Here is an 18143-nt window from a genome sequence, read left to right as displayed (position 1 = left end):
TTGCTCTAATATTTCTTACCCCCATCAATCCATCAAAACTCTCTAAGGTGTTGTACCAACCTTGTCCGGAGTAAGGTTCTTTGTCTTTCCACGACCCATCTGTAAAGCACTACTATATTTTTTGTATTCGGCACAGTAAAATGATAATCTGAAATAACAAATAGAGCATCTCTTTCAAAATATGATTTTTTTCAATTTCTATAGCTTGCAGAAAATACATTTTTAAATTTTATGTCAATTTTAGAATATTTTCTTTTTTTTGGTCAAAATATTTTTTTTACAAAAGTGATATTTATTAAAGATGCTTATAAAATATAGATTATGCAAATATTATAAATTATAATCATAAAGCTGTATTCTAAATATTATGGATATATATATTAATTATGGAGATTGTCGATATAGGATATTTATCGGATGCTTTGGTATTAAGTATTCTGATTTTTTGTAACTAAATTAAAGTGTCAAAATATTGCACTATTCTTTCTTTTAAAATTTTTTTTTTCATGTTACATTTCAAAACGTTATACTTTAGCATCTATGATTTTATCTTATGCAAAATTTGCAATATTATCATTTTAATTTTGAAATATTTATTTTCAAAATTATATATTTGGTCACGATAAATTTGAAAAATTATAAAACTATTTCTGAGTGCTGAATAATATATGAATTTTGGATTATTTTTTACTAATCAGTGAAATATTGAAATCTTAGGTAAAAAAATTATATTTTTTAAATAAATTTTGTTATAGTTAAAAATAAACTTTAAATTATAGTTTAAATTTATTTAGTATTAATATTTTAGTGAATTATTAAAATTTTAAAGTTTTCTAATAACATATTTTGTAAATAACACAAAAACTAAACTTTAGTTATATATTATAGTAATTGTATATAATCATGTTTAGATCATATTTTATTGTGAGTTTCAAAATAAATAAAAGTTATAATAACATATGGTCTAGATATAAAAGTTAAAAATATGTTAACAATTTTATTTTTTGTATAAAAATATTACATAGTTTACGAATTTTAATCCCTTTAACGGTGAATGATATTTCATTTATTTATTTATGCGGAAGTATTTTTAAAAATAAAATAAGTTAGTTTATTAATTTAATATAATTATGTCATATACTACTTATATTTTAATATGATATAGACTAACTATAAAAATTTTGAAAGAAAGCATCTATTTTTTTCATATTATAATAAAATTTACCTCAAAAATAATTTATAATGATATTATTATATTAGTAATTACGAATTTAATTAATTCGTTATTTTATAAAAATATTTCAAAATTTTAGTAATTGTTTTAGATTTTTCTCAATAGATTTTTCTATAATAAAAATAATACATAAATTTAAGTTATAATAAATTTATTATTATCCTTATAAATTATTAAGATCTTTAAAAATATATATATATATATATATATATATCTCATTGATTACAGTGAATAATCAAATACGTTATAATAAATAATTAATGAAATGGTGCAATATTGAGTATTGAGATATTTCATCTTCCGCAACGAAAGATGAAAATAATATCATGATGACAAAAAAAAAAGATGAAAAGAATATCATATCTTGTGGAATCATTAAGGAAATATTTATATATATATATATATATATATATTATATGACCTATTCCAAATAAAAAAGAATAGATATATATATATATATATATACACGTGTGTGTGTGTGTGTGTGTCTATATGAACTAGGTTTTTATTTGGAAAACCAAAAAAATATTTTAATGATGATAATATAGTTTTACATTCCTATGGAATTTTGCGTTATAATGATATGTTATAACTGAAAAAAACGATCATTTGGGTTGATTAATAGTAATGTTTGATGATAGAATATTTGTAAAAAAAATATTTTAGTTCTATGGAATCGTCAGTTATATTAAACATAGAATGTATGAAATACTGAAATAGGAATGTATAGTTTGTTGGTTTAAAATAATTAATTTTTTTTAACTATAAATATAGGAGCTACAGACTTCTAATAATGAAAGGAACAAATATTTTTTCAGATTATAATAAAATTTACCTTAACAATAATTTATAATAATATATTAGTAATTACAAATTTATTTAATGCGTTATTTTATAAAAAAAGAAAATCAAATTCTTAGTAATTTTTAGATTTTTCTCACTATATTTTGCTATAATAAAAATAAAACATAAATTTAAATTGAAATAAATTTATTATTATTCTTATAAATTATTAAGATTTTTAAAAATGTTATATATCTAATTGATTACCGTAAATAATCAAATAAGTTATAATAAATAATTAATAAAATGGTCCTACTATGACTCTCGTATAATTGATTTTTGGTGACTCTATTTCAGAAACGCTCACAAGAGCTCTAAATTCGATTGCAAACCCGATGAATCTCTATGGGATTCTATCGGTTATCGAATCCATATCCTCTCTCTTTGATTTCTGCATGTTCTCTTTCATTCCTAGGAACCAAAATGGGTTTGTAAACAGCTTAGCAAAAGCATGCCTACAAAACTCTCTAATCAATTGGCAATGGGGCTTCTTTCAGCTTTAATGAATTTCTAGTTGCTAAACAAAGACTAGATTTTGATATGCATTTTTAGAGCGCATAATTAAATTCGGATAAAACTTATTGAAATTTAGAATTTTATACATATGTGTTTTTATATAAACATTTTTAAAGTATAGATAATTAAATAAAAATAGAATTTTATGAGAATAAGATAATTCAATTATATAAATGCCTCGTATAATTTTACTTGTACTTTAAAGCTTTAAATTATAATATGAAAACAAGATAATTCATTTATCTACCAATTTCATTATGAATATGAATTATGTATATGTCAATAGAAATTTTATTTTTTATTCCGTAAATTAATAATGAATTAATATTCATTTATAATAATATTAAATTTTCATTAAAATTATTATTAAATTAAATATCAGAAAGAAATATATATATTTAAATTTAAATAGAACTGCAGTAGAACCTCTATAAATTAATAATGTTGGGACTTTGAAATATTATTAATTTATAGAGATATTAATTTATAAAATTTTACTTATTTAGATTTTTTATTTTAAGATATACTTATTTTAAAATAAGAAAAATATTTGATTTTAGTTTACAGAAATTAATTGTTATTTTTGAAGTTTTAAATTTATATTAATTTTATTATATTATTTGGTGTATATGATATATATTTCATAGAACTTAAATGTAGTTTTAGATATAATATTACTAAATCTCATCAAAAATATATTAAGTGTTAAGAAAATATAAAGATAATTTTATTTTGAATATAAAAAAAATAATATAATAATAGGTTCTTACTTATATAAAATATGTATATATATATATATATATAAATTATTAATTTATAATTTTAGTGGGACCATATATTTACATAGAATTTTCTAAAAAAATATTTTTCTTATTATTTTATCGATTTATATCAAATTTTGAACTAGTCCAAGTTGGACCGGCGAAATTTATTAATTTATAGAGATTATTAATTTATGGAGTATTAATTTATAGATGTTCTACTGTATTAAAAATATTGTTAAATGTAATCTTAGAAAAAGATACTTAAGAATATCTTTTAGATGTCTTATTTTGAAAATATTGAAATAATATATTAGAGTAGAGTATATATTTAATATTTACTATTTTAATTATATGAGAAATAATAATAAGTTAAAAGATGTAATTTTTCAACTATAACTTTTTGTAAGTAGATTTTTTGGTGATTCTGTTTTAATAATATAGATATATTTTAAGGATGGTTGACTTATCGGAAGTGATCGTGATATTGTGCGGATGAAATTAAAAAAAAATTGAAAAAAATCATATGGTTATTACATATTCAATAAAAAAAATATTCTGAACCTCCAAAGTTAACTCATGTAGAGCCCACATGCCGAGTGAATGAACATGGGCATTGGCGGGACGGTCAAGACTTTACAAGTTTATTATCAGTGTTGTAACACAGCAACACAAGTAAGAAAAACGGGGAAATAACACGTCATCCTAGTTTTATGCCAATATATTCTTTTGTCATCAACATAAACAGACTCCATTAATACTCTGCAAACCATTCTGGTAACTCTGAAAAGAAACTTATTTTGTATTTCGAATGAGATATCGTTAAAAACTTTTAGATACTTTAGGTACAAGTGTTATTCATGGAATGAAATTAAATCTAGAATAAGAGTTAATTTAAATTAAAAAATAGAAGTGTTAATAACATATTAATTAATACACATTTAAAAACACTTCATTAGAGTTATTGTATTTGAAATGAGATATTATTTAAAAAATAGATACTTGAGGTACAAGTGTTATTCATATAATGAAGTTAAATCTAAAACAAGAGTTAAAGTTTAATTACAAAATAAAATGTTAATAATATATTAATAAACCTTTAAGAACACTTCATTAGATGTTTTAACTCAGTATCTCTCAAAATTAAAAACAAAACAAAAAATTGAAAAGAAGGAGATACCGTATTTGTAAGGAGTTATTATTAAAAACTTTTAGATACTTTAGGTTCATAATGAAATTAAATATAAAAGAGTTTGGTTACAAAAAAACATTAGATTAAAATATTTATTATAAAATCTGTGAAAAAACGACTTTTGAGATACTATGTAATAGAGGTGCTCTAATGGATGTCTCACTAATAGAAGTATAAATTTAAGATGATCAGTTACCAATAATACTCCTTTATATGTTGGTATTCCTTTGCATCGCTGAGATACAACAGTGCGCTAAAAGCTAATCTCTGATGGAAACTGCAGAAGCTGGGCATGCTGATGTTATTGGTTGGTTCGAGCATGTCTCGGAGAACGCCTGCAAAGCTCAAAGAGAGACCCTGCGACGGATTCTTGAGCTCAACTGTGGAGCGGACTATCTGAGGAAATGGCTTGGGAGTGTTGATGTAAAAGAGATGGACGATAACAGCTTGGAAACTCTCTTTACTTCCTTGGTGCCTATTGTTTCACATGCTGATATGGACCCGTATATTCAAAGAATTGCAAATGGAGAGACTTCTCCTTTACTCACACAAGAACCCATCACTGTTCTCTCCCTCAGGTATATTTTCATGAATATATGAACATCTTTGTGTGTGTGATATATAAATACTTACAAAATATAAAATTTATAATAACTACTTAATATTTAATTTTATGAGCTTTAAATTGTTTTATATTGTGTGTGATATCTGTTCTCTATTGGTCTCTTCTCTTTTCTTTGTGACACAGCTCTGGAACAACAGAAGGGCGACAAAAGTATGTTCCGTTTACTTGTCAGATCACGCAAGCTATTCTTCAGATGTCCAGATTATCAGCGGCTTACACATCAAGGTTTCTTTTCATTTCTTGTCCATCAAAAAGTTCTTCATTTGCTCACAAGTACCTGAGAATGCAGGTGTTATCCAATAAGGGAAGGAGGGATGATTCTTGAGTTTATATATGCCGCCAAGGTATTTAAGACACCAGGAGGACTAGACGTAGGAACGGCCACAACACTTTACTATGCGAGCAAAGAGTTCAAAACTAAGCAAGAGGCAACAAAGTCTTTCACCTGTAGCCCACAAGAAGTCATCTCGGGAGGAGATTTCGTGCAGTGCACGTATTGTCATCTCCTACTTGGTCTCCATTTCTCTAGCCAAGTTGACTTTGTCGCCTCTGGTTTTGCCTACACCATTGTCCAAGCTTTCTCCTTTTTAGAAGAAAACTGGAGAGAGATATGTGCTGACATCAAGGAGGGCAATCTTAGCTCAAGAATCACTCTGCCCAATATGAGAACAGCTGTATTGGCTCTCATCAGACCAAACCCATCTCTAGCTTCTCAGATCGAAGAGATATGAATGGAGCTGGAATCAAACCTAGGATGGTTCGGTTTAATCCCGAAGCTATGGCGAAATGCAAAATATGTCTCCTCGATCATGACGGGTTCTATGTTGCCTTACCTGAAAAAGCTTAGGCATTACGCTGGTGGTTTGCCTCTGGTGAGCGGAAACTATGTTTCATCCGAGAGTTTGATTGGTGTGAACGTTGATCCTCAGCTTCCCCCTGAAGACGTGAGCTTTGCTGTGGTTCCCACCTTTAGCTACTTCGAGTTTATACCACTTCACAGGCAACAGAATCAACAAGACATGACTAGTGACGGGGGTGACTTTGTCGAAGAAAAACCAGCTGTGCCGCTCTCTCAGGTCAAACTCGGCCAGGAGTACGAGGTTGTTCTTACCACTTTCACAGGTAAATAAAAATTCTCTGCTGCATTGACGAGTTATTTAGTAAAGATTTCAATAAAAAAAAAAGAATTTATATAAATTTGGAGGTCTATGTCTATGTAATTTTCTTTATCAAAACTGGGTACTGAAGCCAAATGTTTGATTTGGCTTTGCACCGGACCTGACACTTTGTGGTCTTTTCAGGTCTTTACAGGTACAGGTTAGGAGATGTCGTTGAGGTGACCGGTTTTCACAACGGGACACCGAAGATAAGTTTCATATACAGAAGGAAACTCATCTTAAACATCAACATTGACAAGAACACAGAGAAGGATCTTCAGGGAGTGGTCGACAAGGCGTCTCAGCTTCTGAGTCAAACAACACAAGCCGAAGTCGTTGACTTTACGAGCCATGCAGACGTTAAAGTTAGTCCCGGTCGCTACGTAATCTACTGGGAAATCAGAGGAGAAGCAGAGGATAGAGCTCTCGAAGAATGTTGCAGAGAGATAGATGCTGGATTTATGGACCATGGTTACGTTCTTGATGCTTCTACAGTCAAGATATTTTGCAGCTCGGCTTATGATTAACACAACTAAAATTTTAAATTTAGTTCCGTCCTTTGTCTCTGTGATTCAGTTATGATTAACAATAAAACAATAATGATAATCTTTGCTTTAAATATGAGGTATCGAACCACACAATCGTTGCCAAGTGGTACCGCGGGTTTGGAAAAGTGGTAAGCATGTTCGAAACCTACCATCTCAGGTATGCCCGCTCATGTGACCAAGGAGACATATGCATTTAGTTCCAATTACAAGCAATCGAATCTGCCCGGCACCCGCGCGTGGACATACCCAAAAGATTAGTCGTTGGCCTCGGCCTACTGAACATTTCTGGTTATCTAAAACAGAAAAGAAATGGGGTATCAAACCTGAATTGACCTTTGGAACGTTCTGTGATCTGATCCTCTTTTATCCAAAAATATCTTAGAAGCCATTAAATTTTTTTTAACTATTCATGGTTGTCAAAACATCGACCAAGCCTGCTCAGAATCCACAGAACATATCTCATGCCACCATATGTAAAGATATTACCATGGTTAGGAAGCTCATTCATACCACAAGCCTTGATTATATTTACAAATTGCTGAAACACCATTTTTTGTGAAGTATGCCACTGAAATCACCTCAGATACACCACATATCCTTCCTCCACATCCCCATCTAATCCTTTCCATAACAGCTCTCTATTCCTGGCCAAAGGAGCTCATATATACACAATTAAATTTGCACTCCACCAGATTTTTATCTAAAAAAAAGATTCATCAAGTTTTTCCAAAATAAATAAGCCCTCCACTTCTACTATCTGGTTCTACCGTATGTACTCTTTGATAACCAAGCCACTCTTGAAGATCCACAATAACGTTCATAAACCTGAGCATTTCCAACAGAAATAACACCTCGGGAAAAAAAAAATATGCATCTCCTCAAGACGGAGAATTGTCACGCCATCAACCCGTTCAATGCCTTGACAATTCCAGCTTAATTGGCTTGCAACAGAATTATAAAGATATTTTCTTTAGTCTTGGGCAAAATCACGACTCTCCTTTTATTGAAATTGTAATGCATAATTTTTACAGAGAAATACACTACTTCAGCTCTATCATGATCCAGAGGAATCACCTTACAGATTAGTACTTGCAATGCTTTGATCGCAGAGGTCTCAAGGCGTAGAGATGCTTCCATTGGATATAATATAGAGAGTTTTTTGGTCTAGATGATGTTAAGAGTCCATGAAGCTCAGATTAACCGAAACATTAAAACACTTCTAGAATCTGAGTTTTCAATGTATTTGACAAGAGATCTCAAATGACAAATCTTAGTTCAATCCACACAACAAAACACCTCATGTCTTATTGAATATGTTAAGAGCGTAGAAACTTAAACCACATTGGTTGACAAGTTATGAGAGACACAGAATCATACAAAATCATCACTATTACATAAAAAAACAAAGGGGGAAATCAAACAGAGAGTTGTCTTAAAAGGCAAGAGCCCAAACGGGAAAGACGACGAGGGCAATGATCCCAAGTGTGTTGGAGATGCCATGAGCTTTTGTGAACGAGTTTCTAAATCCACCTGAAGCTCTAATGTGTTCTTGAAGCAAGTAACATCCGATCAATAAGCATACGACTAAACCAACCCAGTTGTCTCTGAATGTGCCGGCGATGAGACCCGGAGCCACCACGATGAGTAGAATCAGAGCCGCCGGTAATTCAAACCATTCTTATGTACAACAACAGAGATAGCCAATCAGCAATGAGTAAAAAGTCTCGAGTTCTTTACAACGGAGAGTGTGAAGAAGACAAACCTCGAAAGTGTTTAGGGAAGAAGAGTTGTACAACAACAGCTACAAACGCGATCCATTTACCGACATCTCCTCTGTCCAATTTAAGACACGAGTTAAAGAAAAGTCTTTGTCTGAATCAACTTTGTCTTTTTGATTATTATTATTTTTTTACTTTTGTCTTTTTTATTTTGTTTTACCTGAAAAGGCCAAAGATCACAGAAGGAAGACTGAAGAAGATGTAAGGAATCAAAAGGGATGTGAGCATATTCGTCTTCCAATTAGTCCGATCCAAGACCAACAAGTATCTGCAAAAAAACAAGATGAACATCAAGAAAAGAAGTAAGAGAAGAAGTGAGAAAGAGAGAGAGAATAGAAAGACTACATGGCGGCGATTGAAGCAATCCATTCGAGGAGAGAAGTACCAAAGCCTAAACCAGTGAGCATTAAGGTGTGATTAGCGAGATTCTTAGCAGCGGTAGCGAGCTCGTTGAGATCGGATCCAACCATAGCATGAAGGGTTCCATGGTCTCTCCTCATCGCTGTGAAAGTCATCTCTTTCCGGAGATTACAGAGGAAGGACGAAGAGAAAAATGTTAGAGCTTTTTAGAACTTTGAAAATGACGAATGTTGTGAAAGACTCGTGATTCATGTAAGAAACATATAGAAGTGAATCGATGGATGCCTTTCTGCCACGTTGAGTATTGAATCAATTACGGAACTATTTAGTTATTAATAAATGTGTAATCCGAAAGCAGATATTTTATAGGTTTTTAATTTAGAGTATAGATTACTATCAATGATGAAGACGTTGCACATGTCGGCTCAAGCTCTTGACACGTGAAGATGGACCTTTTACGAGTGTGTGTGATTGGTGGACGTACGCAGCAATGGTCCTAGCCAGCTACATTTTTCTAAATAATTGGTGAGTGACCAAAACGGAAATGTGATAGATAAATAAAAATGATAGGATTGATAGTTAAAATAATATTTGTTGAGCATTTTATTTTGAGGGTATCATGTTTGAATTTGGAAGTTTAAAAAAATATGTCATTTAATCTTAATTAGTAGTGATAATTTGTTTATAAAACTAAGTTTTTTTTATAATCAACACCTGAGGAAGTTTAAAAACCTATTAAAGTACTATTTTAAAAAAAATTGAAAATTGTTATCAAACACATAGAAATTACTCATTTCGTATTGTTGACTATTATGTAGTGATCGTCACAATTCAAAAATAAAATTGAAGTTAAAACTGATAGAAAGTTATTTGCAGTTTAACATGTTACTAGGTGTTTGCCCGCAATTTTGCGGGATATTATATTATATGAAAAATATATATTATGTTTACATTGTTATAATTTTTAATAATAATTATAATTTTTAATTTCAAATAGTTGGATAATCAAAAATTTCAGCATATAGTTTTAGAAGATCTGTGAGATTTAAAATAGCTCAACAATGTAAACTTTAGTCATTACAAATATTTCTCTTACAGAAAATTAATATTACAATTAATTCGGATAATTAGTTTTACAATTACTTTATATTTTATTTTAACAGGTGAAAAAATCGGGAATACACTAGCTTTAAAAAAATAAAAAAGAGAATAATCTTTTTGTGTAGGACCAATACAATGATAAGATGTTTTTTCATGAAAATATTTTGTAAACGTTTTTGTGTGGATTTTAGAAAACATAAAAAGTTCTAATAATTCATTACCTACAAATCTAATTCTTTTATATAAAAATATATAACCATTAAATTTCTTTCAATAAAAAAGTTAAAATATTTTATTTAATTATATATAAATAACTGATAAAGAAAAAAAATTGATAAAACACATATATTATTTCTCCAATTCTACAATTAGTTACCATAAATCATTATTTGTAATATTACTTGTGTTATTTGGTAATTTATATTAATTAGTTCTATAGTTACCTTTTATTTTAAGATATGATTAAAATAAATAACTAATAAACATCAATAATCAATCAAATTATAACTATTTTTAAAACTTAACATATTAACAATACAGAATAAAAAATTACTTAAGTGACTTCTCAATTAATATATAATATGATTTATCTCTTTAAAACCAAAGATAAATTTGGTTAATGTAAACATAAAAACATATATTAGGAAAAAGGTAGTCTAAGTAATTTCTATTCTAATTTTATCAAATCACAAATCACATTTTTTCACTCATTTTTTATTTAATATTTAACATAAAACTTAAATGGGTTAAACAAACCATTTCTTCCTTTAAAGCATACATATTTTAATTAAATATGATTAATTAATAAGAAAAAATAGTTTTTAAATTTTTAAATAACGAAATGTTGTTAGTTTAGGCATATAAACTTAATATTAATGTGAGATCCAATATTTTAGGCATATTTTTATTATTGTACATTTTAAAAGGTTATTATACAGCAAAATATATATCTCATTATTTTTAAATAGTTTATCATACTTGCAATTTACATTATATTTTTTATCTGTGACTTTAACAATTGTAGAACATGTCATTTTTATTGATCTTTCTTACTGATATGTTGTCTTTTTGATACATTCTAACAATGTTTTCTAAAGTGTTTTTGAGTTTTTATCGAGTCTTTCTAGTCCTTTCGAGTCATTACAGGTCTGGAGTTGAATTGGGTAGGAGATAAACCAGTTGGAGCAAAAGAGGCAGAAAACACTGCAATTTGGTGATTTTACGCAAAACAGTCTGAAATGACTGTTCCCGATCGAGCGGAACAACCCGAGTGCATGTTCCAGCGGCAGAGATTTTTAAGGCAACTTCTAATATTTCGGGATTTTACCTAGGGTTCCCTCCTTTTACTTCCAGGCCGCCATAGACCTGCATATCTTTCTTTTTTTATTATTCTAGACATTCTACACTTCTTTTTTCAGAGAGAAACAACTCTAGAGCTTTTAGAGATTTGTGATTTGATATTTTGTAAGGGAGAAGGCTCCATCTCTCTCACCATAGAGAAGAACCCCTGAACCCTTCTTCTATTTTATCTGCACATGTTTTCTTTTTCTATTGTCTCTGTGTTTTCTTGTTTCATGGCTGAATAGTCAGCTTGCTTAGTCTAGGGTGTTAGAATGTTAATTTCGTGAGTTAAACATAGATAAGTGAATCCATTGATTGTCTTCATTCATACTTGCATTAAACTGGTCGCTTAATGTTAAATCCTAGGTTTAACATGTTCATTAACCGTGTAATAGGTTGCTAGATCTGTTATGAATGAGCATTGCATCCCTAATCAGCGAAAGTAGATATTAGGGTGTTCAGTGAACCTATCAGACTTGATTTTAATGTTCATCATCACGCCTTGATCCAAGCGAGAGCTTAGGTATTGAGGCTGATCGTTGAAAGGTGAAGCACCACGACAGTGGGCTGATCTATCTCAAGTGATCCGGGTTCTAGGCTAGTGCTAAACTAAACTTGAATAATTGTTTGGCTCACATTTGTTTAACACCCGATCAACCACCCTAGGCTAGCATTCTTTATAATCTGAAACCAAACTTACTTGTTTACTTGCTTTCTACGATTCACAATCTTAAAACTCTCATATTGTTTTAGGATATTGATCCAATAAAGATAAAGTGTAAATTGGTCATCTGGAATTGAATCTCAAATACTACATCTACACTGTTAGCTTGCAGTAGATAAAGACACAATTTTAGTGTATCACTTACTCAATTTATCACAATGTTTTAAATAACATTTCTGGAATCTATGATTTATAATTGTTTTTGTAGTATCATATGTATTTAAATGTATATTATCAATTTATATAATGTAATCTATGATATTTAATTGTTTCTATAAATAAATTATATTAATTCTTCTATATTTAAGATGTTTAATTGTATGTTTGGAAACATATATTAGATTAGGTAATTCTAGGGTTAGTTTTCTCTTAAAAACTTTAATTAAATAAATAAAAAGTTAAAAACCATCAACCAATCAAATTATAATAATCAAGGAGAAAGGTCTCTTATAAGTTAAAAACCATCAGTTAAGTGACTTCTCAATTAATATACAGGGGAATAAAGAAATTAAATGAATATTCTCTGTTATCAACTGAGAACGTTATGATTGAAATATTTAACTACATGAGTTTATTGAATAACTAGGGTCGGTCTGCCCTACGGGCGGGAAGTTATAATAAAATTATTTTATATTAATTTGTAAAGTATTTAAAAATTATTATAGATAAAAAATATTATAAACAAACAAATAATGAAAAAAATATAAGATCATAATAATAAATATTTTTGTTTTGAATTATAACGACAATAACCTTCACTGTTCTTTGATAAATAGCATTATATTTTTAATACTTATTTTAGTTTCAAATGTTTAGTTTTATAATATATAGCAATCATTATTTATTATTACATAAATGTGCACATTACAATATATATATATGTTGAAGAAAATGACATAGAAGAATTATTGTCAAAGAAGAGTTATTTTTATGAACATAAATTCGCTAATGTGTTTTATCGGAGTGTTTTAACAAAAAATTTGAATTGTCTAGACTATTTTTATTTCCTAATAACGAATTTCGTAACACGCAGATTATATACCTAAATTTGTTAAACTTGTAAAAAGTATATGTAATACTTGCGTTGTACATTATATTTAATTTAATTCTAAATTTTGAATAGTTTGTTGGTTTGACTTTGTTCTTCGAGTGGGTTAAGTTGATCCATAATTATTGTTTTTTTTTCTCTTTTTCATTTATTTCATAATGATCGTCTCTTTATGAAAATAAAAACCTATCGAGTTCACTACTATTTATGTAAAATTTGCTAGTTTGAATCGTCAAAGGCAGAGTAACATAACAAAAAGTTCACTATGAGTGTAATGAATTGATTTTTTATATAAATTTGGAATTAATTTAACCCTGAAGTAATTTTATAATTTCATTTGCTCTGGACGCAATCCCTTTGAGATACTCGATCAAGATTCGCTGCTGGTATGAACCTCCTTCCTGGTAGGGCCATCAACATTATAATGGTTAAGTGTGAGGAATTTTAAAAATCGGATCAAACAATTGTATTATCATATGGTTTAAACCCAAATTAAACGCGGTTAGCATGTTAGACTTTCTTTCATATTGTTGTGTTTTTTTATTATATATGTGTAGAGAGACATTACATAAAACAAAGTTTATGTTATAACGGCAGAAAACTCATCAGGCGTTACTTCACCTTTCCCGAGTGTTAACCCTTCTAAGAAAAACATGTTCCATTGTTCCTCAGGAGCTGGAAAGACATAATAAACCAAATGTGAACTTCTTTGTGTCGACTGACTACATGGTAAATAGGGTTGCATAAAGAGACCTTTGATCAGAGTTTCCACAAAATGCTCCGCCTTTAGAACTTCGTTCCCTGTGATCAGATGCAAACGTGATGAGATTTTGTTTGTGAATAATGGAAGCTTAGAGTGAGCAAGTGACTTGAGCAATGTACTTTTCTTTGCGTAGCTACGCTTGGAGACGACCGTAGCAGGATAGAGTTGTAAAATATTTTGATACTATATTAAAGGAGAGACCTTTTGAAATAAAGTCACTGTCTTACACGTGAAAACAACAATCATAACATTTTACCTGCCGTAGATGAGCACTAACTTCTGAAAGAAACCCTTCATCTAATTCCCCTTCTTGTCCCCGTTGTATCATTTCCTGTTAATACATTGATATCATCAGTACCTTTGTATACAAGATGTTGAACATGTCTTGGTCAAAGGAAAGTGAACATATGTGTACACGCCTTTTCCATTTGATTGATAGCTTCAGGATCTCTTGGCGGCCATGAAATTTCTTCCACTCCTTCCACAACAGGTCTTAATATCCCTTTCAGAACATCAGTAGACGACTCTATCTTCTCCTACATACTGGATACAATAAACTCTCAGTCAACTAACAAAAACTGGATATGTAAAGAAATGGAAAAATAAAAGAAAGAGAAGAAAAAAAAACCGAGTCTTTTTCACAACGCAGTCAACTATGGTCATCAAGGTTGCAGCTAACTCTTCATAGTCCTTCTGCAAAGAGACATAAACGAAAAAAGAGACCTTTTGAAAACTTGCTTGATGATTGAAATAATAAAGAAGAATAGAAACGCTTGCCTTGTCATCAAACAATAAATAATAAAGAAAAATAAAGATTCACCCTGCAACATAGTTTCAAAGAGCACTTGCCGGATTTGAGGTCGGAGAAAAAAGCTCTGGAATTAGCCATTTCAAAATATTTTAGTATGAGATGAAGAGATAGGAAGAGGAGATGTGTTCAAGAGGAGATGTGTTCAAGAGGAGGAATCCCACCTCTATTTATACAGATCCTGGGCACCGCCTCTAAGATCGAAAGGAAGCTTTGAATACACATAGTGATGGAGCCAATAAATAGGATTTATGAGGAAGCCATTAACAACACCGTTTCAGATCACAGAAGAAGCGCAGATGTCAACACCCGCCGCACATCGAGAAAAGGCGAACTCATTTCCTTCGAAGCAAGGTATTAGGGTTGGGGGAGGGGGGTATCCCTCACGTTGGCCCAGACCCTTACCAATTAAACAGCCCAATATCACCATATATGTCAAACGAAGCCCGGAAAGATAGATGTTAAATGAAGCGCTGCGTTTTGGATGCAGGGACAGATGTCGCGCAGACAGAAACCGATTTTCCAAGCTGGCATCCCATGTGGCGCAAGGAGGAGAGATAAAACCCTCTTATATATATATATATATATATAGATTTTGTAAGAAAATTACAAAAAGTAATATTTATATGTTTTAAATTTACTGTTTTATAACCAATCATTGATATTTACTTGTTTTATGAAAATTTAATTATTTTATATTATTATTATTTTGTAGTTATGAATAAAAACACATAAAATGATGTATTTTAAAAATTGGATTAAAACAATGTAAGTGTTAGACCGGTGACTAAAAATACAAAAATAATATCAAATTTTAAGATTTTTTCTGCATTTGGACGTAGCTAATGATAATGAATATACAAAAGGAATAACTAATAATTTATGCAAAATCTATGAAAAAAAGAAAAAAAATCCTTCTTAACTTTAAACAAAATAATACTAGCAAACACAAAATTTTAAATTAAGATTATATAAACAAAATAAATTAAATATAAATATTATTACTTATGTTATATAGTTTACAAATAACTATATTATTAGCGATTTTCTATATTGTAATAAATCGGTTTAAATTGGTTTAATCGGTTAGTAACTTAACATATTTATATACTACAGTTTCTATATAAAATACATATTGTTTATTTGGTGTAGTCAAATCACCAGATTCTTTATTTCGGTTCAGTTTTGGCTGTTCGGTTTCATTTACTGAATTGAACACTCCTAAATCCAACGAAACAAATTGAAATGACATTTTGAATCTGATTGATAATATGGTGAATTCTGAAACAATGAGGTTACCTAAATAAGTAAGAATCAGCGTGCTACTCGATCGTGCTTATTGTAAAAATAACTCTATATTGTTTTTAACCATAAAAAAAAAGTCCATGGTAGGCCTTAGGCCAGGCCATCTGCGAGCACATGATTTTTGTAAGGCACAGTACCACCCTGCTGTCCCCGAGTATCGAACCTGCGACCTCGAGTAGTCATGTGTGAGAAACATCCTTGTACTGCCACTAGGCCACCAAGGAGTTCTCAAATATAATTTGTGGTTTCGCCCCTGCCACTAGGCCACTAAGGTTTCTCGGGTACGCATTAAGGATTTATGTGCGGGTGCCCTTCGGGGTGGGGCCAGTCACTATAAAAAGTTTAACCCTCTACAGTTTTGAGAACTCCTTGGTGGCCTAGTGGCAGTACAAGGATGTTTCTCACACATGACTACTCGAGGTCGCAGGTTCGATATTCGGGGACAGCAGGGTGGTACTGTGCCTTACAAAAATCATGTGCTCGCAGATGGCCTGGGCCTAAGGCCTACTAAGGTTTCTCGGGTACGCATTAAGGATTTCTGTGCAGGTGCCCTTCGGAGTTGGGCCAGTCACTATAAAAAGAAGCCCTCTACAATTTTTCAGCAGGAAAGAAGCCCTTTCTTGGGGCCCTTTTTCTCTCTCCCCTCTCTCTTCCCTCTCTCTTCTCCAACCTTCCCGTAACCTAGCCTCCTTGCTTTTCCGGCGGCCGCTCTGCCGCTCGCGGTCGCCGGATTCCCTTTTTTCTCCTCCTCTTTTCCTATCGTGTGTGTTCCATATGTTCTTCTCTCCTTCGTTTCTCTTCTCTCTGCGGCCGGGGGAGCTCCACCTCAGCTTAGATCCGGAAATCTGGGTTTCAGATCTGAGGTCTCCGGCGGCGAGTCCATGAGCGTGAGGACGGCGTGTGTCTCTCCTATGGTTCAGTCCTTTAGTTTCGTGGAGTTCCGGCGGTTTTGGGGCTGCTTGGTGTGTGCTCTCGGGTGAGTTGTGGCGCGTGTGACACCGGTTGGGTCTTCTCTGCGGTGTTTCTCTCGCTTTACGGTCGGGATTTGGTTCGTGGTTGGCTCTGACTAGGAGCTTTGTGGCAGGCTTCTTGTTTCTGCTCACTCTTGGGTTATTGGGTGTCCTTCCGGTAACGGCGCGTGGGAGTTAGTCCGGAGCCATAGTCGGTAAGCTTGGTCTCCGGTCTCTCTGGTGGTCGCTCGTTTGGTCAGAACATTCTCTTGCTCCGTTCGATCTACGGATCTGAAGTGTTGCGGTTGTTATTGCATCCATTTGTGTGAAGGTCCGGTGGTGTGGCCCTCGGGTTTCTCTCACCTCACCTAATAAAGATGGGGGCTTGGCGGTGGCGGTCGTCGGCCGTCGGCTCTCCATCCTCTCGGGTTCTCGGTTTCGGGTTAGCTGTGGAATTGTTTAGGTTAGTAGGCAATGGATAGGCTTTAGTTTGGTTCCTGCTTTCTAGTGTGCTTGGTGGTGCCTCTCTGGAAGAGGTGTTTCGGGCCGGTCCCACTGTTCTATATGAACCTTGGGTTCAACGGGTGTATACGGTCACGGGTTGGTGAGTTGGAGGCAGCAATCGTCAGCACCCTTCTCCGAACGACGGTGTCGTCGGTTGCGAGATCCTCTTCGTGCTGCCGGATAGTTGTCTCTTGGGTTAGCTAGCGAGATCGGGTTGTGATTCTTTGGGCAGCTGGTGGCGTTTAAGTTCTCTGGAAGTTGTAGGAGCCGTGTGTTTCAAGGTTTGAGGGTGTCTTTCTCTCCGGTAGCTCGCGGCAACTGGAAGCTCTCTTTGTTATCGGCTCGCCTCCTGGCCCTTCGCGCTAAGGTTAAAGTTTCGTCCAAAGTCAGCTTCTTCCTTGCTTCATTTTGTTATTTCGTTGCTTAGGATCCATCTGTTTAGTTTATTTTTGTTCTTCCGCTACTAGTTTGCTGCGTACTTTCTGTAAAAAAATTGAAAACTTTGGTATAATAATTTAACATTTTATCAAAAAAAAAAAAAAAAAAAAAAGTCCATGATCGTCATGGGGATGGTAATACATAAAG

The 18143-nt window shown here is 31.9% G+C and overlaps 1 protein-coding gene and 2 pseudogenes across 1 annotated transcript; 1 reads left to right on the top strand and 2 right to left on the bottom strand.

Annotated features, from left to right (window-relative positions):
* The first annotated feature begins 4816 nt into the window (after positions 1–4816).
* LOC106330414 lies at positions 4817–6855 on the top strand (annotated as a pseudogene).
* Positions 6856–8098: 1243 nt separating this feature from the next.
* Positions 8099–9335, bottom strand: LOC106328993 (cold-regulated 413 plasma membrane protein 1-like). The gene is made up of 4 exons (XM_013767551.1): positions 9000–9335; positions 8815–8922; positions 8639–8709; positions 8099–8553 (listed from the first exon to the last, which is right to left on the bottom strand). Exons 1-4 carry the CDS (start codon positions 9167–9169, stop codon positions 8309–8311), a joined length of 594 nt encoding a protein of 197 aa, XP_013623005.1. The 5' UTR covers positions 9170–9335; the 3' UTR covers positions 8099–8308.
* A 4201-nt stretch (positions 9336–13536) lies between these two features.
* Positions 13537–14880, bottom strand: LOC106330413 (annotated as a pseudogene).
* Between the last annotated feature and the right edge of the window lie 3263 nt (positions 14881–18143).

This window comes from Brassica oleracea, chromosome C3 (genome assembly GCF_000695525.1).
Source record: "Brassica oleracea var. oleracea cultivar TO1000 chromosome C3, BOL, whole genome shotgun sequence".
NCBI lineage: Eukaryota > Viridiplantae > Streptophyta > Magnoliopsida > Brassicales > Brassicaceae > Brassica > Brassica oleracea.
Note: the sequence above shows the minus strand (reverse complement) of the source record. Positions and strands in the feature narration are given on the sequence as shown.

Coding starts and splice junctions, on each gene's coding strand:
- LOC106328993 (XM_013767551.1), bottom strand. CDS start 9,169: ATGACTTTCACAGCGATGAGGAGAGACCATGGAACCCTTCATGCTATG. Junction 8,923..8,999: donor ATTGCTTCAATCGCCGCCAT/GTAGTCTTTCTA, acceptor GTTTTTTTGCAG/ATACTTGTTGGTCTTGGATC. Junction 8,554..8,638: donor CTTCCCTAAACACTTTCGAG/GTTTGTCTTCTT, acceptor GTTGTACATAAG/AATGGTTTGAATTACCGGCG.